Genomic DNA, 23141 nt, shown 5'->3' on the forward strand with positions numbered 1-23141 from the left:
TATGAAAGGTATATAACACACCAGTCATTCCAGTAGCTCAGCACTAAGAACTAGAAATTTCATGGTCTCCACTGTTCAGTTCTCTCTGTCACTTTGGCCCAATGACTGGGTTTCTTTGTTTTTGCTTCAACAACAATACTTTTGACAGTGGCATTGTGGATTTTGTTGATTCCAGAACAAATTCAGACTTCCTGTGACTTTTTTTGAGGGAGGGACAATGAGAAGCTCCCAATGCCTGTTGGGTTACTGAGGCACCAGGCAGGGTTTTCTTTGTTCTTTCTAGCACATGGGTGATTTGGGGGCAGGGGGGAAGCCCCAAACAACCCATAGCCAAAATCATGCCCTTCATTATGCTTCATGCTTACTTTTAGCTGGTATGAGAGGATTAGCTGCTGCTAAATGCATTGGTCTGTGAGATTTATTGTGTATGTCACAGGGCAAGTGGTTAGGCTATTAAAATTTATGAATTTACAGTCCTGGTAGTTTTGGGATGGGGAAGGAGGTTTGAAAAGTATACTGTGCAAATTTGCTCTGGTATTATTGTGAAGGTAGTATTTCCATTCTTGATGACTATTTGTGAGTCACTATGTGGGGAAGATGAGTTTTAAAAGGACAGTGAGGAAAATTACATCATATATCTAAAGGTGATGTTTGATCACTTAATGTGCCACAGACTGTTTCATTGAAATGTCAGAGCAGCTATCAGTCCAAGCAGAGAGGCATCTGCTCTTTGATGCTGTTAGAAAAATCTCTGCCCAGGGCCCAAAGGTTTTTTTTGGGAAAAGTAACCAGAAATCCCCCAAGAAAGTAAGGAAGTGCTGTAATCACTCAGGAAAGGTGTTAGATGGATTACATGTCATAAAGAGTTGCTCTCATTTGTTGAAGAAGCACTTATGCTCAAATTAGCTTATTGATGGGCATATCATAGAAGGTGCCTTTTGAGATTTGAGTGTGACTGCAATTGATTGTAGGAAAATGAAGAAGTAACACTAAATAACCTCTGTTTCTGAAGAGCAAATATTTCTAAATAAAAAGGTCCATTTGTAAAAAATACAGAAAGAAATTTTTCCTTTAAGAGGAGACCTGTTTTGAAAGAGAAGGATCTGTTATGAGAAGTTCAAATTGGAAGCATGGGCGAGAAAGGGAAAAGATGTATTTAGTAATGAGTTTTCATAACTAGCAAAAAGCTTATATGCTTTCTCAGAAACAGTTCTCTTGTGTGGTTGGGCTTGTTTTCATTGTAGCAAAACTTTGGGGAAACCTTGGGAATCAACACTGGTCCTCACAAGATGCTGAGGGGGATCATGGACTGGTGTACAGAAGCAGTGAATGGCAACGCTTGCAAGGGCAGAAGCATCTAATTGAAGGAAGAGTGGAAGGGAATAGAAGAAATTTGATTGAGGTGTAAGCTGTTGAAAGTACAGTGATCACTGCAGCAAATATGATGAGCAGAAACACAGTATTGAGAGCAGAACAAAATTACCTGGATACTCCAAGTCATCGTTCAAAAGCTAGTTAAGTCATTTACCAAGTACCTGATAACAACTTCAGTAGGTCAGGACAAAGTGAGGAAAGACCACAGAGGCAGACCCCTATTACATGGTGGAAGTCAGAAAGGAACTAAGAGCTAAAAGAAGAAGAGGTGAAGCAGAGTTGTCTTTGAGGGTTTCACAGTTGATGAAATGGACTGCTTTATGGTACTAAGTCATTTTTCTTAGTTAGGCTTGCTTTCTTTCTTCTGAATATGGAACTCCAGTTGTGCAGGACTGTTTTTTATAGAGACTGATTTTAATTGGTGACTGCTGTGTGATTACTAGCTTGTAAATGATAGCTCTTAAGTATCTGTTATTGAAAAGGGGACTGAAGGGTTCAGCATGTGGCATGTAAGTCAAATTCTGTGTGATTGCCATCAGCTACTGGGAAGTGCGGAAAAATTTAAAGCCAATGCAAAACCCTTTACCTTCAAACTTGTGTCTTAAATGTGGGGAGAGGGTATATTTTGGATCTGGAGAAAGAAATGGTGGTGGAGAGAATAGTCAATGTGTTGGATCAGTACTTGCTGGCTGTAGTTTATTCTAGAGAGCAGCAGTGGGACAGACTTGCCAATGGGAAGGCACTGAAGAGTGTAGAAGCGGTGGTCTTAAACTCAGTAAAGAAGTGGTTGCACAGGTGGTCTTAAACTCAGTAAAACTGAAAATTAAACAACTCTTTAAATGTATGTGTTAACTCCTGTGAATTAAAGCAAAAATTGTTCAAATCAGTGAATGATGGACTGAAAATCTGGTCTGCTGGGACTGTACTGTGAATTTCCCCAGATTTCCTTTGTCACAGGGGACAAACAATTCCACTCTTGCTGTCACAAGCAACTGAGACTTAATTAACGCTTGGAAATTGCTTTGAGATCTTTGGGTGAAAAGCTATGAAGTTCTAATGATATTTGATTAAATGCAAAGAAAAGCAATGTTTTTCTTGGAGAATGATTAGAGTTTGATCTTCTATCACAAGGAATCATTTTCTGCTCCAGAGGCGGGTGTGTTTTGATCAGCATTCTTATTCTTGGTGACAATGACTGTTTTGGTAGTGGAGATAAACAGACTAGGAGCAGCATCTGTGCTACGTGCTGTTGGTTGTAAAAAGTTGGTGTAAAAAGCCTCCATCCCAGTGAAGGAGTAGGAGCTCAGTTTACCTGGTACATCCAGCCTTACATTAGGGCAAGCCCTGCAGTAGAACCTTTAGGGATGTTCACTGTATCAGTTCTTACCACACGTGCACAACAGGGTGCTACTTATCTTGGTCAAGAAAACTGATTTAAACCCACTTAGAAGGTATGGGGGAAAGCTAGGAATAAAGAGGAACTTCCTGATCTTCTGCTCCAAACCAGGCTTTCTTCTTGTTCTGTCATGTTGAGTTGGTGTGGGCTGCCTCGCCAGTGGAGAGGGAGACTGCAAATGTCGCCCTTCCCATGTTCTCATGGTGATGTAGCGAGGCTCAAGTGAGGCATGGGCTAAAAGGGCTGGGGAGGCTGTGATGGACCTGTCAGTGCTAGTTCCTGCTGTTGCTACCTGCAGGTGAAGCTCAGAAGAAGCATCAATTTTGGCTGGAGGCTTGTGCATTTCTTTTTCACCTGGGAGAAGGCACAGATCAGACATTGAAATCCAGGCTGATCTGCCTCCTGTGACTACTGCTGATAGGAAATGTAGAGCATAGTGTTGATTAAAAGTGAAGTGTACAACAGAAGCATTGTGTAGAATCAGGCACCGTGCCCAAATGAAGGCTGGGAAGGAATTTCTTTTATGCTCAGGGATCCAGAGGAATCTGAGACCTTTTTAAAGGTGCTGGCTCTCCCTACCCCCAGGTATTGTTCACCACAGGGTCACCTGGGTATTTCTCCACTACGTAGGTTTCCTGTGATTCTGTGTGATGATACACATTTTCTGTTTTGTGGGGACAGAGAGGAAGATCTTTGGCTATCCTAAGAAAGGAGATTTGATGGGAGAAAAAAGAAACCTAATGTTTGTGTTCACAGTTGATTAATTTACAAACACCAAAGCCACAACACCTTCTCAAACTATCTGCCAAATATGATCCATAACTTCAAGCAACAAGGAAATAAAATTTACTTCTGACATTCTCTTAAAATTCTGTCCAAACAGGATTAGTTTTCCTTTCAATAGTGATTTTAAAAAAAAAAAAAAGAAAAAGGAAACATAACTACTTTAGGCTATTATTACAAAAGATTGAGCTTCAGTGAGCAAATACTTGTGAGAATTTTGCAAGGATGAGTGAAGACTGTATAGATAACAAGCCAGTTACTTGTACTAACAGCATCTGCTGCCTAATATCTCAAGACTCTTTCTGTGGCTGCTACTCTGGGAAGCAGCTCCGTGGTGGTGTTCAGCATCTGCCCCCACATTGCCAGTGGACAAACTCTGAAGGTCACCTATGAAACTCCATCAGTACTGGTAGAAAAACCACATTTTTTTCCCATTACTTCTTTTAGAGCATCCTTCCCAAAAGTTGTCAGTATGATGGTAGAACTTCTTGTGTTTATATATCTTAACACTATTATTGGAAAGTAGCCTGTGTAGTTTAAATAGAAGATCTAATTGTGTAATTTATTTGCAAACACAGACTTAGTATATATTTATACTAAATCCAGGAAAGCCTGTCTGCTTTCAGATCAGTCAGTGGTAAGAGGCAAGTAAAAAGGTTGGAAGGTTAAAGAACTTGTTTGTGACTGTTTTTTATTTAAAAAAAAAAAAAAGCAAAGAAAAGCTGCTTTTCTGGGGAGGAGAACAAGCTGCAGGGGAAGATGTAGGAGGATGCTGTGATGATAGGTCAAAATTCTAAGTTTCTAGTTTTACATAAACTTAATTCACAGTAGCATGAGCATCTTGTGAAATGAGAGATTAAAAATCAAAATGAAATTATTTTTGTGAGAACATGACCTGTGGAGAGTGATGTATGCCAGATCCTGCTGAGGATAACCTGGCAACCTTGATCACTCTCCAATCTGAAAAGCTGTTTGGCATCACAGGAGCGGGGCAATATGTGAGTGCTGAAACACCTGCAAATCAGGCTCAAGGAGCAATCAAAGTGTGATAAACATTAATTAGTATAATACCCAAACCCTTAATGGAGGAAGGAAGGTTGATTACACTGTCACACTTGGGATTTCTTTCTGTCAGAGATGGTGTATGATGACAGTTTCTGATTACACCTACTCAGACATGAAGTAAGACTTTTTAAAACTGCTTAAATATGAAGGAGAGAGAAGAGCAGAAAGCAAACAAGTTGATCTTTCTTTGAGTGGTTGAACGTCGTCGGCTTTTTATATGCTTTTTCTAAAAGCATGCCTTTTTGCTTTTTGCCTTTCAAGCTTTCAAGGCGAATTGGCTTTGTGAACTGGCTTTGAATGCTTCCCTGGATCGCTGTAAACTGTAAATGCCTTAGGAGCGTTTCCTGTGCTCTCTCCATCTCGATCCTGCGATGTTGCCAGCTGCTGGGGCAGAGGCAGTGTGTGGGAGCGGGGTAGCAGGGCTCAGGCTTCTCACAGTCCATTTCTGACTGTGCTGGTCATTGCTGCATGAACTCTGAGCTGGCCCACCACAGTGTGTAACAACATCCATATGCGGTAAGGCTGTTTGTAAAGCACACTCTGGTGCCTCATAAAATATTATCCTTCGTTAGCCAGCCAGAACACACTTAGATATTCTAGCCTAGCTCGCTAGGCCTGCTTCAGTCTAGTGGATTGTGCATCAAAGCCCTGAGTTATGGGTACCAGGGGTGATGCATTCATGTTTCCCCATCGCTTCAGCAGCCTGAGGAGCCATGAAAGCCCACGGCCTTTGTTCAAGAAGATTCTTAGACAAATTAAAACTTAAAAAAGTTCGAGACTTTCTTCTTTGCAGCGTACAAGTAGAAGATAGCAGTGATGTGCCTCTGGGTCCCAGGAAAGAAGCGGGTGAGGAAGGGGCTTGGTAGCCTGAAAAGAAAGATGGACACTTAGCTCCCTCAACACCACCTTCTACTGCTTTCATCATGGGATATTTCCCCTCCCCTGGGAGGTAGCCCCTCCTCAACTTGCCAGTGGTTCTCTCACTTCTGGTAACCCAGTGAACCTTGTCCCAGAGGTTTAATGGTATCTCATTCATCAGTAATGGTAGCATGTTGGTTTGGGCACTGATGCTGTGGGAAGGATGAATGGCATCCAGCACTGTTATCTTCCCTTGTTACCTTGCACCAGCCACTTGGAGAGTTTGAGGATGTAATAAAATACAAGAACCATAAACTCCATCCCTTCTAATTCATGCCTCCTGCAGTAAGGGAGGAATTGAATAAAAGCATGCTTTGTTGGAGGAAATTAAAAAAAAAAAAAAAGGGCAGCTTGACTTTTAGGCAAAAAGCCAAGGGTTTATAGAACAAATTTACCGTCCGTACCATGAGGTTTAGAACAGCAATGCTGAGCATCCCCCTGCTATCTCTCAGGGATGGAGCCTGGGCTGGGAGGAGATCAGAAGCTTGACTTGCTGTGATGTGTACAGTCCTCCTTTAAGAAAAAAAAGTCATTTAATACTTTAGCTGCTTTATCCTCCTGTGCAACTTCATTTCTCATTCTGCTCCGTAATGTTCTTTCTCCTTGGTTGATCGCTTACTTTTGTACTTCAGACATGAGATTGAAGTTCTTTGGTATTCTAGAGAGGTTTACTCCCAGCCTCTGCTGCCTTGCCTTTCTCGTTCACCTTGGTGTGGAGCTCGCCTCTTCTCTCCCCCACTTCCCAAGTTTTGTCATCCCTGTCACTTCTGGGTGATGTGTACATGGACAGCAAAGGGTCTCCTTCTGCTGTGATGCTTCCCTCCAGCTGAATTCTGTCTTGCTCAGTCGTGTTTCTGGGAATCTGTCAGTGTGTCTTTAAACGTGCTCTGATTTCAAACCTTTTTCTGATGCTGTCTGATCCCTAGCAAATATAGATAATAAAAAAATCACAATTCTTTTTTTTGGCATTGTGGAGTGCTTGGAGACCCTCATAGAAATATATTGTATTAATGCCAGTGCTGACAACTGGCAGGCAGTGTCCAGTGTCCTGGATGCCAAATGCCTAATGCCTCAAATCTTTTTCCTATGGGAGTAAGAGAACATTAATTTTTCCTCCATGAGCAGACACAGGCAAGGCAGAGGAGGTCTTTCAGTAGCTGCCCAAATGTGAAGATTATCAGAAAAGTTATAAGGAGATAACGGGAAGTGATCTGCTCCATGGCTGCAGGTGGGATGGAAGATACAGGGTCAGGGAGGGAGATGGTTAGATGGGAGGAAGAATTCCTGGGACCTGCTGTGGGTGTTGGAGAGAGTTGCCTCTAAAACAGAGAGGAGCTCAAGGCAGAAGGATGAGGGCTTTAGGAGAAATGAGATCCAAGTTTGGGGGTGAGGTGCAGGGGGCTCGACTGCAAAAAGATTTCAGAGGGACAAGAGAATGTGAAAGCTTGAATCAAAGCAGCTGAAAGATTGGCTTTAATATCTGCTTAGATTAAAAATAAAAGTCTGTATGGATTAAGTGATAATCCACTAGATAGATTTAATCTGCTACATGTATTACTTCCCCAAAGAAAACCATTGGGAGGGGAAGGTTGGTTTATCTTAGTGCCCAGGATTTGAAGGCACTGGTATATTCTCCTTTTCACTTGTCCTGAAGCATGCACCCTGCCTGAAGGGAGGGGCTGTTGCTGCATGCCTCCTGCTTCTTTGCAACTCCAAAGTCACACTGAATCTAACTGAAGGGGTTTCTCAAGCAGAAAAGAGCACAGAGAGCAAAATCATACAGCAGTGACTAATAGGATAGGCATGGGGTAGGTTTGGATGCTGATGGTGCTTTTGGCTGTCTGAGTGCATGGTTCTGAGGGGTGGTAATGGGCCATTTTATTAACATTTACCCCTCCTGTCCTGATTGCAATTGCGGTTCAAACAAACACCACTCAGTAACACACTCCTTAAATGGAGGTTGAGGTCTGAATACCACCTTGCTTCAAACACTTTTCCTTGGCAACGGCCCTCTCCATCCCTTCATGTTTCCTTTGTTTACAAACACCAGGTTGACTCCTTGGAGTAAGTTCAGTTTCCACAGCAGCAGAAATACTAAAGTTGCTGGAGGATACTTAAACATGAAGTGGTTTTTTTTCCATGTATTTTTTCAGTATCAATATGTTGTCTCTTCTAACAAACACATGCAACTGTATCTTGAACTATACGTGCATTAACAGTCATGCACTTTTAGGAACTTGTACATGTGGTGGAATTTGGATTAGTTGGATTGAGGGAGTTTAATAATTTATTTTCATCGTTATCTTGCTCAGCAACAAATAAATTCTGTAGACTGGTGTGTATTCCTTCTGTGTTGTATGCCTGCATCTGTACCACCTAAGGTGAAGGCTTTTGGCTTATCTCTTAAGGTGAGTGGGATTTGGCCTGGCAAGTCCTAGAGTTGGAGATCACAGAAGAAGGTACAGGGTGCCTCAGAGAAGTGCCATCATGGCTTGAAACACCTGAGCTGGCACTGGACAACTTCTCCAGCTTGTGCTGGGAGCAGGCCGTCTGCTTGATACTGTCCTTTTATCGGTGAATGTAACCACTCTCTTCTATTTGGTGGGCAGTAGGGATGGATGAATGCCAGTCATGCTCTGTCTTTAGGGATGCCTCCTTTTTCAGAGAGGGCCCAGCAAACCTTAAATGAGAAAGATGTATGCAGCGCTGTGGGCTGAGAGGTGCTTTGCTTTCTCTTCTTCCCCTGATGCTGCCCATGTCCTACGGGAGGGGTTAGTACTCTAAGCACCAAAAAGCCCTTTGTAAAAATGCAAATGCCAATGCACTGCCTGTGTCTGGTGGGGGTGTAAAGGGAGTTGTGGCACCATTCCTCTCCTAAACTGGGTTTCTTAAAGGATGAATGTTAAGTGTGGAAGTGGTTAGGGGTGAAAGGTGAGGATAATGGGATTCCTCAGAAACTCCTTCACTTGTTCACAGCTAGCAAAAGAGTGAGTGTGGAAAGGGAGAGGAAGAGGCGATACCTGGTGAAGCAGTGGGGATAGCGTGCGGCAGGAAAGGGAGTGAGGGAAGCGTTTGACTGCTACTGGATTCTAAGCCTGAGCTTACGTAACTATTTGCTTAAAATTTCTTCTGGGAGAGGAACATGTGTCTGGGAGTCAGCAGGGTACTGGCTAAAAGGCAGTTGATACATTTTGCTTTTATCTGGAGCTTCAAGAAGGCTTTGTTGAGCTCTTCTAGGAGAGGGGTCTACTCACAGGTGAGAGGGAAAACTGCATCATTGATTTGAGGGAGAGAGGCAAAGCAGAAATAAATGACCATTTTTTTTCAGCTTTGAAGGAAGTAAAAATAGTCAGATGCCCACAGGAGCAGTGCTGGAAATAGTGTCAATCAATACAATTATGAAACATCTAGAAAAGAGGTGAACTGTGAGGTGGGAAAATTTGCTGGGGAGAGTAGTTAGGGAAGACTTAGGTCCTTCAGAGGCATCTCACACTTTGACAAAACAAGGCAATGGGACAGCCCTATGACACATGAAATTTGCTGCAGACAGGTGCTAGGAAATGCACACTGAAAGGAACAACAGAAACTACTCTGAGAACCTATCAAGTGTATAAGTGATGTGAACTTACTCCACGGAGACAGAGTGAGGGTGTGGGAAAGAAGTCATGAACAGATTTGTACTTAGTGTTGGTACAAAATACAAGCTGTTAGACTGTATTTAAAATAAAAGGATGGGGAAATGGAGAATAATTCCAAGAGGGAGAATCTCATGAGGTTCAGTTTTGCTCATCTCCTGCTCCAAAAAGAATAAAGTAGAAACAGGCTGTGTGCTCTCCTGCCATATGCGTAAGGAAGGATTTTGATGCCTCCAGAAAGAGAGGAGCATGGCTACAAACAAACAGAAACACTTCAGGCTGTTTAGAGAAAGAAGTGGGGGTCTTTCAGGATTATACAAGGTGAATAGGCTGCTTGTACTTGCAGTTTTTTCACTACCTACAATGTGTGTGTGTGGGGGGGCTTTAGTGGAGTCCATTTCTCTACTGTAATAGGGAATGTGCTGCACAGAGTGAAAATACTTGAAAAGACAAGTTTGGTACAGTTTGAAAATGGGACTCATGGATCACTGCTGATGTCAAATTTGTTACTAAAAGGAATTATACAGAGTGGGGAAAAAAGCATGGGAGCTCTCAAAAGTGAAGAGGGACTTTTGGTGAAATTTAAAGACAGTGCTTGAGATTGATTTTTACAGGTACAAAATGATCCGATAGAACTCATTGCTACAAAAATATTGCTGAAGTGGAGTGCTATCTTTCCTAATGGGTTGTATAGCCATAAAAATATTATTTGGTGGTTTCATTAGAGGGGTGAAGATTCAGAACAATTTTCAGCTTTTGAGCTTGAAGCTACGGAGATCCTGCTAGTTATGCATAGGGAAGGAAGGTCTCTTCTGAGAAGGTGACTCCATAGTTACCTGTGGCTGATGCCTGGTTCCGATGTCCGTCCTAGTCTCTGGTTGAGCCTGTGCAACCGTTCCTGCAGCATGGTGGCAACTGTGCCCGGGATGCTGGCTCTCAGTTGTGCCTCTGGCTGCAAAATGCCTGCTATAATCTTTGTGGGAAAGGAATTTGCATACATGGTGGACGCAGAGGTACTTAAGCAGTGACCGCTATCCCCTGCTGCCACAGAGTGCTTTTCACCTCTGTCCCAAAGCACTTTGTTGCTGATCTAGTTATGCTAAAATTATGCAAGTTAACGTGCTTTATTGCTCCAAATGAGGACCTAATATTGTTTAACTGATGCGGAAACCAAATCACAAAGCTGTGAAGCAACATGGAAGAAGTTGTGCAACAAACCGCTGGTATAGTAGAGGACAGGATAAGCCTTGCAAGTCCTGAACTCTGCTCATTAGCATGTGTTGCCTTTCATTTTTAACAAGTCATTTTTATTAAAAATATGTTGGTAGTTGATAACTGGCTATGGCTTTCTTGTCAGCAGCACCTGCAGAGCAACATAGGACTGGTGTCACAAAAAAGCTGCAGTTTTCCATCTTTCTGTGCTGTGCCTCAAACAGCCACAGGAGGGTTGTGCTGTGAGTCACGGACTAGACATACCTTCATGTCAGAGTACATAAAACTCTCAGGGGGACCAAGACAAGCGTATCTCAACCAGCACTCTTTTGCCCTATGAAACAATCGAGTCCACCGAGATTCACATCAACCTGGGCACTGGCTGTTGCCAAAAAATATCTCTGGCTCTGGATTCTTCATCTTAAGAAAGGTGCTTCCATCCTAGGATCTCTCAGCGGGTGGAGGCCAGCCGGGCACAGCTGCAGGCAATCGGTGAGAGACTCACGCTCGCCCAAGCGAAGATTGAGAAGATAAAGGGCAGCAAGAAGGCTATTAAGGTAGTGACTTCGGTAAAGGCTGCATGGCCTCCCTTCTTCCTTCCACTGTCTCTCTTTACTCCTGATGTAAGCTCTGGAGAAGAACAGGGCTTGGCTGCCACCACTGCTACCCACTCACCTCTCCCTGCCTCACTGCTGAGCAGGGCTGTGATGAGAATCCCCTTCCTGAGTCAGCTAGTTAATGGTTTTTAGACCCATGAGCCACACAGCTTCTGGCCCTATGATGTCTGTATAAGTTGCTGCCCCAGCTTCTCCCCAAGAAAGAGAAAAGGCATGTGCTGAGCTAGGCCCAATACCTTCTTGCTTCAAGCTCGTAGACGCTTTGGCTATTTGAATGAAAGTTACTGTTGGAGAGCCTCCCCTTAGTGCATCTTAATCTTGTAGAGCCATGTAAAATTGGTGAAAACTCTTCTTTCCCTGTTCTTCCTCCATTTAATACAGCATTTCAAATTCTCTTCCAGACAGTGGAAGCCTATAGTCTCCTAGTACTTATATTTAGAGAGAAGTTCTGGCACTTTTATTTTCTGAAGTGATAGCCCATGCATGATTGGGTCCATGCAGGTAACCCTTAGGAGCCTGTTGACTACAAGGCTGTCCATTCCCACCAGCAGCACAGACTGCACACTGACTGCACTCCATCTGTTTTTGTAGTGTGGGATTGCTTAGTTGTTGGGATTTTTCAGTCCATTCTTGTCTCTCCACAGGTATTTTCCAGTGCCAAGTATCCAGCCCCTGAACGACTGCAGGAGTACAGTTCAATTTTTGCTGGCGCAGAAGACCCAGCTAAACAGAAATGGCCAAGACACAAGATTCAGAGCAAACACCGAGTGCTGGATGAGAAAGCTCTGCAGGTAAGGAGGAGGAGAGCAGACCTTGAGATGAACGAGCAAAGAGAAGCTGGGAGGCTGTTAGTCTCTTTGATGAAGGAGACCAGGGCTTTGGGATATAGGCTGGGGGCAGAATGTCTTTTCAGCTTGGCCTGTTGGCGGTGGTGTGTGAGGTCAGGCTGGGAAGCTTGCAGAGCTGCTGGTTTGAGAGAGCCAGGTCAGTACCAGACCCTGGCACAGTGGTTGAGTGCTCTAGGTGACTGTTGGCTGCCAACACCCCAGAGCAGTTCCGTTTTCCTGAAACACTGCTGTTTCCTGCAGTGGTGCTGGTGAGTGCTGCTGGCTGGCCCTAAGGCTTCAGCTATGCATAGCAAGGCAGCTGGGATCAGGGTCATAATTGTTTGAAAAATAGTTTCTGAAGGCTCTAACATAAGTGATGGTGAGAAGGGAAAGCTAAAAATGCTGTGAGTGTGTCAGGAGAAAAAGAAGTCATTAGAGCATTTTTCTGTCCCAGGAAAAGCATCATACTTGGGTATTGTCCCTGCCTGGTTCCCAGCAAAGCTTTACTTTTCGGAGGGGAAGATCATTTTGCTTCTTTGCATCTTTTGTTTGTGCTTTGCTTCTCCTTTGCCTTGTGTTTAGCTATTGCAAGTTCCAAGCCCTTCAGAGAGGGGCTGAACTTCTCGGTATGCAGCACAGTTGTGGCTTCCAGGTGTGCCCATAGTGCAGATGTCTGCAGCTGGTGGTGTTGAAGGAGGTCCTGAAGTACTGAGTTGCCTTTAAGCCTGTGGATTGAGTGGCAGATAGAGGCTTCATAGGGAGGTCTGAGAAGTGGCGGGTTTGGCAGGAGATGCTACCAAAGGAGTCTCCAACAATTTGGGTCAACATCCTGGGTTGGAAGATGGGGAGGAAGAGTTGCTGTGTTTCAAGTTTAAAAGTTTGTGTATGTGCTGTGCCAGGAGTAGCAGATGTGCCCTTCCTGCCAGGTTAGGGATCAACCTGACAACTTCCCCGCTCTCCATCCCTAAAAAGACTTCCTTTCCTCATCCTTGTATGCCTTGGCCCAAAAATAAAGCTGCCACGGAATAATTTATCACGCTAAACTTTCCTGAGTTTTAATAGAGTTGAGACCTCACACAGGGAGGTAGTTTTGAATATTTCAGCCAGGCCAGGGAAGCGGGGCTGCTGGCTGAATGGACAGCTGGCAAACGCAAGCAGGGTTCGTGCTTCCTTCGAGCCCTGACGGTAGCGCAGGGCAGAGCTGTGTAGGACCTGCTGCTGGCCAGCCAGGGGAGGCCAGTTGCAGTCGTGCTGTCTAGCTGGTGGCCCCATCCCATCAGATCGTGGGGGGAGCAGAGGTAGGCAGTGAGTGGGCAGGGGAGGCGTTTTCCCACCATGAAAGGGCTGGTGCAAGCATACTGCCCCTTGCACAGGGGACTGAGAAGAGCATCAGCTGGTAAAAAGTAGCATCCCACCAAGAGCAAATGGTGTGCCCACCCAACTGGCCCTCTGGCTCCAGTAGGCTCTGCATGCCCTTCCCCGCTGCCCCTGCCACCTCTTCCCTGTCCCAGGTGGTCTCTGTACCATTGCCATGTTCTGCCCTCTGTGACTAAGGCTGCCATCACCACAGGGACTTCATTGCAGGCGCCAGGGGATGTCTGTATTTGTTCATCCCCTCTGTGACCCATCTTATGATCCTCCTTTGGGGCTGTTGATCTTTCTCTGGCTTTGCTGACCCTACTTCATGTGAAGGTCTTGTTACTCTTGCCAAGATCACAGACACTAGCTCCTGCAGCTCTTCTGTGGGACAGGGGGACGCTGCTGTGCTGGCGAGCGGCTGTCAGCTGATGAATGATGGAGGGGCCCGCGGCAGGAGCAGCTGGTGTGCTGAGTGGGGCTCAGTGTGGCCAAGCTCTGACCACGTTCCACGGGGACGAGGCCTTTCTCGGCCATAGCTGAGCACGGAGCCTGATGTGCCTTGCAGTAATGAAATGTGACAGAGGGAAGTCTAATGTTTGCATTTATGCCCTCCTCAATTATTCAGAGCTTTCAGCAGAGGCTCGCTGCCTGTTTTCACTTCTAATGAGGGCCTCTTTGCTGGGAGCAGTCGCGGTGGCCTTTGCTAACTTCACATGCACACACGCACCCCACCAGGAAAGCAAGCTCTGCTTGTGTCAGTTTGAGGGTAAGTGGTGGCAGCCCATGCTCGGTGTTTAGGGTTTGTGCTCTGGGAGGAAATCAGCTGAGTTGGAAATGTGCGTGGTCTTCAAGTTTATTTAAAAACACTTCCCTCCTGGGAAATTCTCCTTTCCCTCTCCCCACGCCAAGCAAGTGAAAACTCAGCTGTTGAGAGGGCACTGTTTAGCTTGGTAAGGTAAGCACCGATGGATAAGAGTGCCAGGAATGGGGTCCTTGTGGTGAGCACAGAAAGCCACTTGCTTTGCACGTTGCTGTGGTAGCAGCTAGGCAGGGTTCAACAGTGAACTGGCTACAGCCCTGCAGGGCTTCTCAGGCGCTGGGCACTGCCTGTGCGGTGGGACCTGTGTCCAGGTGATGCAAGTGCCCCATAGTAGGCTGGAAAACGGGGTGGGAGACACAGTCTGCCTGGGCTTGGGAAGAGGTCGAAGCAAAAGTTACAGTCCACCGCTGGAGTAATCTTGCTAGGCTTCAAAAATGTCAGTAACCGAGCATGTCCTTGTGAATTCTGCCTCTCTTGGAGTCCACCATGGGCATGGGGAGGCTAAACCAGGTTTTTGGCACTTGCTCAACTTCAAGTGCTTTTCCAGCTAGCTTGAGCACTCCGTTGGGATGGGGGGAATAGGGCTTTTGGTGTATCATGCCAATTCCCTTTGTGATAGTGTGTGCTTAATTAAACTTAAGAACCCGGGTGACTTTATACATTTTTAACTGTAGGCTTTTAGGAAGAAATATGCCTGGAAATGCAGCGTCCTTAGGGGTGTGATCTTGCCAGGTGTCAAACCCCAGGTTGCGGCGTTTGAGCATTCATGCGCCCTGTGTAACTTCAGTATGTCGAGGTTGCTGAACCTTTGGCTTAAGGCCTTAATGTCCCTGTAAGGAAACTAATTTTTAAATGGCATGTTAACTTGTGGAATTCACAGTTGCAGGATATTATTGATGGTATGTAGCTGTTCTAAATTTCAAAACAGATCTAAGTACTTGAATAAGACTAGCACTTTGGTGGCATTTAAATTAAAAGGATTATGTAGAGCCTCACGTTTCAAGAGTAATGCTCATGGTTAGTGCTTTTATAACTGCCTTAGATGAGACTTATGCGTAAATGTAGGTAATGGTTGGTTTCTCACTACGCCCTTAAAGTGACGCACAGTCTTCCAATGCTAATTGAAATCTACAAAGAGAGAATTAAAAAAATATATATATGACTTGAGGGCTAAGTGTGTGTGAACAGTTCTAGCAAAAACGTCAGTACTCCCTCATGCTTAAAAAATTAAACATTGGGAAATGAATATTAATGATCAAAAGAACCTTTATTTTTGAATCTCTGCTTCCACAGTGTCTAAATAACAATTTATATATTTTCGCCTACTCGCTTCTGTAAAAATTCAAGATGTTTATTTCAGTGTATTTTTCACAAGTTGGAATGTGGGTTGGGGGGGTGTGTGTGTGTGTGTGTGTGGAAATTAAGTCAAAACCTCCCAGGTCTTTTCTTATAGCATTTTATAGACTCAGAGCATCATACAAACTCTTAGTCAGTTAACTGAGCTGTGACTAAGCCATTTCCCAGGATTTCTGGCTACCAAATTCAAGCCTGAAATTTCAATCAGCAGAAACTGCTTATGTTGCTGAGATGTGGTCTTAAAACTGAACCAAGGGTGGTCTCCCATTTCCCCTGTACAAGTACAAGGAGGGAGGAAGGACTCGGAGAATGGGATAGAGCAGGGATGCTGGAAGTAGTGAGGCAGTAGGAAGCTGTGGACGGCAGTCGAAGTGGTCATCTTCTGGTGACAGAAGAAAACCTCAAGAGTGTGCCCAGTTATTTAATCTGACAGACTGTCCTGGTTAGTGCTCTGGTTTCCTCTGGTTTGAACACTTAGCACCGCACGGCTGCCAGGCTGCTGCTCGTCCTCGTTGGTGAAGAAGTAACAGGAGTCGTGAAGGGGCTGAGGAAGAGTGTGGGGAGGGGTCTGGGGTGGAGGTTCGTCCATCCCAGGATGTCTCTGGGTTCAGAAACTGATGCCTTTCCTCCCTCTACAGCAGAGCTTGTTGTGGGCACCGAGCTTCATCCCCCAGAGCATCTGGCAGCGGGCACTGTCACGCTAGCTGAAGCACTGGTCTGATCTGGGATGGCAGTTCCTGTGCTCTATAAAAGTCAAGCAGTTCAGATGTAATAAGTCCTTTTCTAAAGGGAGCTCTATATATTATGCATGAAGTTTTAGAACCAAGAGAGAGGAGATTTCAGTTCATTAGAGTTGAAAACTCCTGCAAATCCCTCAGGCTTTGCGAAACCATCTGGCACACGTTCCACCCTGCACACTCCCTTCTGCCTGATCTCTTGCCTAGTGCAGGCACTCTGTTTTTTCCTAACCTCTTTTTCCTTTGCCTTCCCTGCACACCCCACCGGTGGGATCACATCACTTAAAACATCAACTGAAGGCAGCAGAGGGGAAGTAATAGAGATGTTTGGGGGACTCTGCCTGCACGAAAATGTCTACTAGTTGGAGACTGTAACAAATGCCTTTTTGACTGCAGTGCTTGATCCTGCCTCTGGCTATAGAGCCCGAGGGGTTGTTTTATTCTGGTGAATCCTTGCCACAGCAACACCTGTTCAATGTGACCCATCCACGGCACCAAAAGCACTTGCCATGGGTCCAAACTGCTGAGATCTGTCATGAGTGTGAGGCTGCAGTGTTGTCCATGTGCTTCCTTGCTCAAAGGGAGGTAGGGAGGGAGCAGTCGTGTTCCCAGACCATGCAGTGGATCCAGCAGCGTGGGTTGTGGTGGCTGGGTAGAGCTGTTTCAGCAGCTGTGATTTTAGTGTCTTGCTACCTGTTATTTGTCTTCTTGCAGGAGAAGCTCAAGTATTTCCCTGTGTGCCTGAGCACCAAAATTCACCAGGAGGATGATGCAGAAGAAGGCCTTGGCAGCCTCCCCAGGAACATCAGCTCCCTCAGCTCCCTCCTGCTCTTTAACACCACCGAGAACCTGTGAGAGCTGGAGCAGCTCCGTGCTGCTCACCTGCCCCTGCTTGTCTTCAGAGGAGCTCTCCCTGCCCTGGGGCCAGCAATAGCTGCTTGCTTTCCTGGGGATCTTGCGTATCAGGCTCTCAATGGGACAGGGTTTGGTATCTCTCCACTGTCTTGCAGCTAGCAGCCCTTTCTTCCTCACTCGGGTGGAAGGAGTTGTTTTGTCTGCACCTGATCCTCCACTCACTTGCTTTAAAACCGACTTTGCACTCCCCTGCCCCGACTTAGTTTTTCCTGTCATACCACTGTAATAATTTCTCTCCAGCCTTGAAAGCTGCTGTCACTCCTGCCCTTCTGTGCCCTGTGTGCCTGCCTAGGTTCTGCTCCTTCTCCTGATGGTTCCTCACAGCAACATTTTACTGCTGTTGCTGCTTTAACGTCTCCATTAGCTTTCACTGCAGTTCCCTTTCCCATTGGGCTTTGCTTCATAGTTCCTCCTTCTGCCCATACTGAAGAACTTCTTTAAGCCCTTCTTGAGCTTTCAGATGCTGAACCTCTTCTTTCTTTCCCTGAGCCACAGATTATTTCCCCTCTTTATCTTTCCCCTTGCCCTTTGAGTGACAAGTCATCCTGGGGTAGGACAGTCTCAGGCCAGGCAGTGGGAGGGGGAGAGCTTGGTAATGATGGCAGTGCAGTGGGGCTTTGCTTTAGGATAAATGTGGAGGCTGCGCTGGCAGCGAGGGGGAGCTGATCACCTCCTGGTTGTGAAGGGGTGAGGCAGGAAAATGGGACTAGAAGAAGGAAACTGGAAGGCCCAACATGTTCCACCTGCACGAGTGTGTTGGGAGGTCTCCACTTCCAAGGCTGCCTGGGGTACACGGTTTCTTCTGGCCTTGGCTCTTGAGGCAGCATCGCTGAAATACTTGTCTTCTACCCTTAGGTACAAGAAGTATGTTTTTCTGGATCCTCTGGCTGGAGCAGTGACCAAGACCCACGTGGCTCTGGAAACAGAGACAGAAGAGAAGCTCTTTGATGCTCCTCTCTCCATCACCAAAAGGGGACAGCTGGACCGACAGGTGAGATGCAGCTGTAGAGATGCTTCAGAGGATTGTGCTCATCTCTGAGAGGAGAGGGCTTCTTAGGGTGGAGAGCAAGGTAGGAGAATGGCCCCTCGTGGGGCTGCAGAGTTATCTCACTTATCAGAAGGACCTTGCCCATTTCTGTGCTTGAAGTCCTGCTTGATGGGTGAGACAAACCCCTCAAATTTGGCAGGTTTTTATCTCTGCTCAAGCCTTTGCTGAGTGGTGCAAGAAGAGTGATATAATATTGATTCACCTTGCTGCTAGACCTCAAGGCTGTAGAGGAGTTTGGAGGCTCCATCACTTGATCCTCCTTGTGCTAACTCCTGAGCCTCGTGAGAAGTCTGAGGATGAGGTGCCTGGGAGGGGGTCTGATCCCCATCATTCCTGAAAAAAAAAGGGGCACCTGCTGGTGCCAGCCAGACTGAGCAAAGGGTTTGTGCTTGGTGTGGGCATGAGGCAGGCAGTGCACCAACCCAGCTGCCCCAACATGTAACTGACCTTGTACTGGCTCTACCTGGAGCTTTGCTGGTGTGTGGTTGAATGTGTGTTTCGGGGTGAGGGAAAGGAGGCTTGGAGCCATTTGTTCATCCTGTTGGACTGGAGGAGATAGCAGTGTGTATGGCAAACAAAACCCTTTATTTGCAGCACATCTTTGGTACTCTTTTTGCCTGTGTGTTAAACACAAACCCAAACCTCTCTAACTACTTGGTTGTGCTTCTCCTGCATCTTAATCTCAGAAACTGTTCAGGCACCATTCTCTTCCGGAGCAGAAGGGACTGGCTTATGTAGGCTGCAGAAGTTGGTGCATGAAACCTTCAGAGGAGAGAGTCCACTTGTAAGAAACTAGGAAGAGTCCTGCACCTCTTCCTCCTCCTGCAGCCTGCCTTTTCCAAGCCTGGTCTGCAGGGGCTAGCCTCTGAGCATGGGGAGCTGCCACAGGACAAGAGCAGAGAGTTGTAGGGGTAACTGATGAGCAGCCAGTGTACCAAGGCACACGAGCCCAGCTCTGACTGCCATCCAGGCTGTTCCCTGCAACGCCCCTGTTTGCTGCAAGGGAAAGCAAGTACGTAGTCACTGCCTTATCTTTTTGTTTTGTGTTTCTTTTAGGTAGCTGAAAATTACTTCTACGTGCCAGATCTGGGCCAGGTTCCAGAGATTGACGTGCCATCCTACCTGCCAGACCTGCCTGGCATTGCTGCAGATCTCATGTACAGTGCTGATCTGGGCCCCGGCATCGCACCGTCTGCCCCTAGCAGTGCTATTCCAGAGCTGCCCACTTTCAACACTGAGTCGGTGGAGCCTTTGCAACCAGGTATTTCCAGTCCCTGCTCCCAGGACCCTGTGAAGGAGGAAGGGAAGGATTGCCAGAAAATGGAGACAAGGCAGAAAGTCTCTTGGTGGAGATTTCAAGGTGGATATTGGAGATACCTCTGGCTTGTGCTTGAGTCAAAGCTGTAACCTGCTCAAGTGCTTGCCAGACCCCAGGCCCCTCAGCTCCCTCACCCTCTGCATGGCCAGGGAGGAGGGAGTGTGGTGTGCAGGGACTGGCCTTGTGGCAGCCGAGCAGGATGCCTCTGGGTGAGTGGGATGCAGCTGGGGAGGGCAGAGCAGGGGAATCTCAAACTGCCTTGGCCCTGGCTGCTGTTAAAGAGATGCTGCAGAGGCTGGGAGTGCTCTGCTGCAGGACTCTGATCTGTTGCCGCTGAGGCATGTGAAGCTCTGAGCTGAAGCTCTCAGTGCGCTGTCCTCTGGGACACTTCAGATGCAACTTTTCATCTTTCAGAGCTTCAAAATGCTGAGCTATTGCCGCCGCCTCCGCCACCACCTCCCCCACCACCTCCTGTTCTGCCAACTACTGTGCCTCCTCCACCGCCCCTGCCCCAGCCCACAGCCCCCTCTGAGGCAGCCCGGACAGCGAGCGAGGAGAGCAGCAACGCAGTGCCTGCAGGTAAGGGCTGGGCATCTCCACAGCTTCACCAGCAGAATCTAATTCTGACTCCTGGGCTTCAGCCCGTGTCCTTGGTTGGTTCCCTCTGGCTTCCCAGCCTTCCGGCAGAGGAGGGGAGCTGCGGTGGGAGAGGAAGAGGCTCCCACCTGCCTGGGAGCTGCAAGCTTTGGCTTCCCCCTTGGTGGGGCTCCTGCTGGCTGGGCTGAGCGTACGTCTGTCACTGAGAGATGTCTGGGCCGGGCTCACAGCCCGGGGCAGAAGCTGACAGGGTATCGGAGCAGCCCTTTGCGTGGGGATTTAGTGGGGTTTATAGCTAGTCCAGGGAGCCCCGAAGGAGGTGGTGAACCCCTCTACTGGACGTGCCAGTCTCCTGGAGTCCATCCGTCAGGCCGGTGGCATCGGGAAGGCCAACCTCCGCAGCGTCAAGGAGAGGAAGCTGGAGAAGAAGAAGCAGAAGGAACAGGAACAAGGTGCTGAGGCTCTTTGGCAGAACTGATCTTTCTTATTCTCTGCTGGGGAGCTGTAGGTCTGCGGGGAGATGGGCAAGCCAGGAGCACGGTGAACATACAGAGTGGAAAGGCAGCGTCTCTCCTCACAGACTGGTGTAGGCCTCCGGTGTTTCGCATTCAGCCAAAGCTCTGAATTTGCTAAATCCCCTCTGCCAGAAGGGCATTTGTGTTCTTGATGGGGCCCTGCTCTGCCTCAGGGCAGGCATAGAAGTTTCACGTGTGCTGCCTGGGGGAAAGGAAATGGCAGGGCCAAGAGGGGCAGGGCCGAGCCAGTTTGAGCAGGTTGGTTTGGGTAGCTGGGGAGGGTATTGATGGAGCTGCTTTGGCAGAATGAGACTGCAAATACTCTTGCCCTTCAAGGAATTCCACTCTTGGATTTCCCCAGAAGACACTGTTACCCTGCAGTGCCTGGTGTTTTCCTGACTTGAAACTGGACTATAGTGGGACAGTTAGGGGTGTGATACAAGATTAGAGGTTTGGGTTTTTTTCTTTAATCTGAAGGCAGTATTGCAGGAGAACGCTTTCGCCGTAGTGCTAGGTTCAGACTGACGCTTCTTGTCTGACTTGTTTTGCTGTCTTTCAGTGAGAGCTACAGGACAAGGTGGAGATTTGATGTCAGACCTCTTCAACAAACTGGTGCTGAGGCGCAAAGGTACTGTGCTGCAGGGTGGGCTACTTCTGCCTAGGAAAGAGGGGGAGCCCTTTCTGGCACATCAGTTGTGTCAGCCACAGCCCTAGAATCGGGAACAGAGACGCTTCCCTTGATGAGTCTGCCACAGCGTGGCTGGGAGTGTCTTTACAGAGGGTGAGCAGGGGAATCTCCTCCTCAAGTCCAGCCCGAGGCACCGGAGGAGGCTGTGTGGCCGAGGCAAGGACTGGCTCTGAAAGCTACCTGTGAGGAAGGGACAGTGGTGTCTTTATTAATTCAGTGCTGGGGCAAGCCTTTGGAGGCACCTGAGTTACCCTGAGGCTGTGGCAGGTAACTGGGGCATTTAGGGCCAGTGTCACCCCCTCAGAGCCTGGCAGAGGGGGGTGTGGACTTGCTCAGGTGCAGCTTTAGTTAAATGAGCCCTTGCCCAGGTGGTGGCATTTATGGGTGGTGGCCATTCTCCTTGCCAGGGTCACCTGGGTGCTGGTGGGAGCTGTGGTATGAGATGTGTTTTTCCCCCTCCCTTTGCTGAGCCTCCATGTTCTGTAGTCCGCAGGCATCACTCACTGGTGCTTTTCTTCCCCTCACAGGTATTTCGGGGAAAGGGCCAGGAGCCTCTGGGAATCCCGATGCTCCTGGAAGTCCTGCTGGTGCCTTTGCTCGTATGTCAGACTCAATACCACCCCTCCCACCCCCACAGCAGCCTGGGGGTGAAGAGGATGAGGATGACTGGGAATCATAGATGGGGTCAGCTGTGCATCATCGTGAATCCCAGGACTCTTGAACTAAGCACCTTTGAGAGACACCAGCCTGTGGAAGGAGTGCCTGGAGGGTGGGCACTGGCATGGCAAGGGACCCTCTTGTTTCTTCTTGAAGAGCAGGAGCAGCAGAAGCTAACTAACTGCCTCTGAGGTTATCAGGGAGAGTTTGTCTTCTGCTGTCTGCTATTCTCCATCCCAAATACTACATTCCAGCTCAAATGCTGCTGCTGCTGCTCATGCTGGCACAATAAATCCTGCCTTAGCCGGCGGGCAGTGGGGCAGCCTGTGCTCAGAGGATCAGAACTAGCATTGCTCCTGATTTAAAGGGCCCTCAGTCTTTCCTAATGTGACTGGTGATGACTGCAAAAGCAGCTCTTGCAGGCAAACAGCACTTGCCTCATTTGTCTCCTTCCTCACTGAAGCTCCTGCTTGCTTGGTTGTTGCTAGAAGAGAGAACGACTGTGTCTGTTCTTCCATTGGAGGTTTAATTCCTGGCACCTCTGCACACCATGGTTTCTTTCTCTACCTGGCTTATGGTAATTCTTTGCCTGTTGCTGTCTGAAAATTTCAATAAAGTTGAAGGAAGCAGGTCCTTGCAGCCTTCACTGTGGTAAAAGCAGGAAGCATGCTCAATTAAGAGGGTGGTAAGGGAAAGCCCAGCTGTCCGCTCTCCTCCAGGGCAGGGGCCAGCCTTACACCCCAGCACCACCAGCCACAGTGCTGGAGGGCACCAGCTGTTACACGCAGGTGCCCCCCCACTCCCAACTGGGGTTAAGGCAGACCTCGTGCCAGATGAGGGGGGGCTTCACACCCACTGAAGGGGTAGGAGACACAACCCCCATTCCTCAGAAGCAGATGCTTCTTTCCCTGTGGGGCTAATTAACATATAGGGAGTGGGTACCAGCTCTGTGTCTAATAAGTGCTTTTGTCATGGTGCAGACCCTTGAGAGGTAGCATCCAGCTGCTGAAACCAGCAAGGATGCAAAAGAGCTCCTGGGAAGATTTGCTCTGGATGACGGAGAGAGCTGGGGCCTGCTGTGGGATTACACAGCTGTCCCTGTTGTTACTGCTGCCCTCCAGCACTGACCTGTGAGCTAGGAAAGAAGCCCAGGAAAGTTAAGCTAAAAAAAAAATATCAAAACTAAAACCAAGGTTTTACCATTTTCCACAGAAAGTTACTTTGAATTCAAAAACGCAGGCAGTAAAAAGAGCAGAGCAACCCTGTGCTTAAGCATGATCAAAGGAGAAGTGCTGTGCCGTATT

General features: G+C 47.4%; 1 protein-coding gene across 1 annotated transcript in view; it reads left to right on the forward strand.

Moving 5' to 3' along the window:
• WASHC1 (WASH complex subunit 1) overlaps positions 1-22092 on the forward strand; it is a 32623-nt gene extending 10531 nt beyond the window's left edge. The window contains 9 exon segments of the mRNA XM_035898135.1: positions 10829-10940; positions 11645-11791; positions 16814-16950; positions 17870-18005; positions 19119-19323; positions 19795-19965; positions 20277-20429; positions 21052-21120; positions 21708-22092. Of these exon segments, the coding sequence (XP_035754028.1) occupies positions 10829-10940; positions 11645-11791; positions 16814-16950; positions 17870-18005; positions 19119-19323; positions 19795-19965; positions 20277-20429; positions 21052-21120; positions 21708-21859 (1282 nt within the window). The 3' untranslated portion in view covers positions 21860-22092.
• Positions 22093-23141: the final 1049 nt, after the last annotated feature.

Source organism: Egretta garzetta, unplaced genomic scaffold, assembly GCF_000687185.1.
Source record: "Egretta garzetta isolate BGI_Z169 unplaced genomic scaffold, ASM68718v1 scaffold427, whole genome shotgun sequence".
Lineage (NCBI taxonomy): Eukaryota > Metazoa > Chordata > Aves > Pelecaniformes > Ardeidae > Egretta > Egretta garzetta.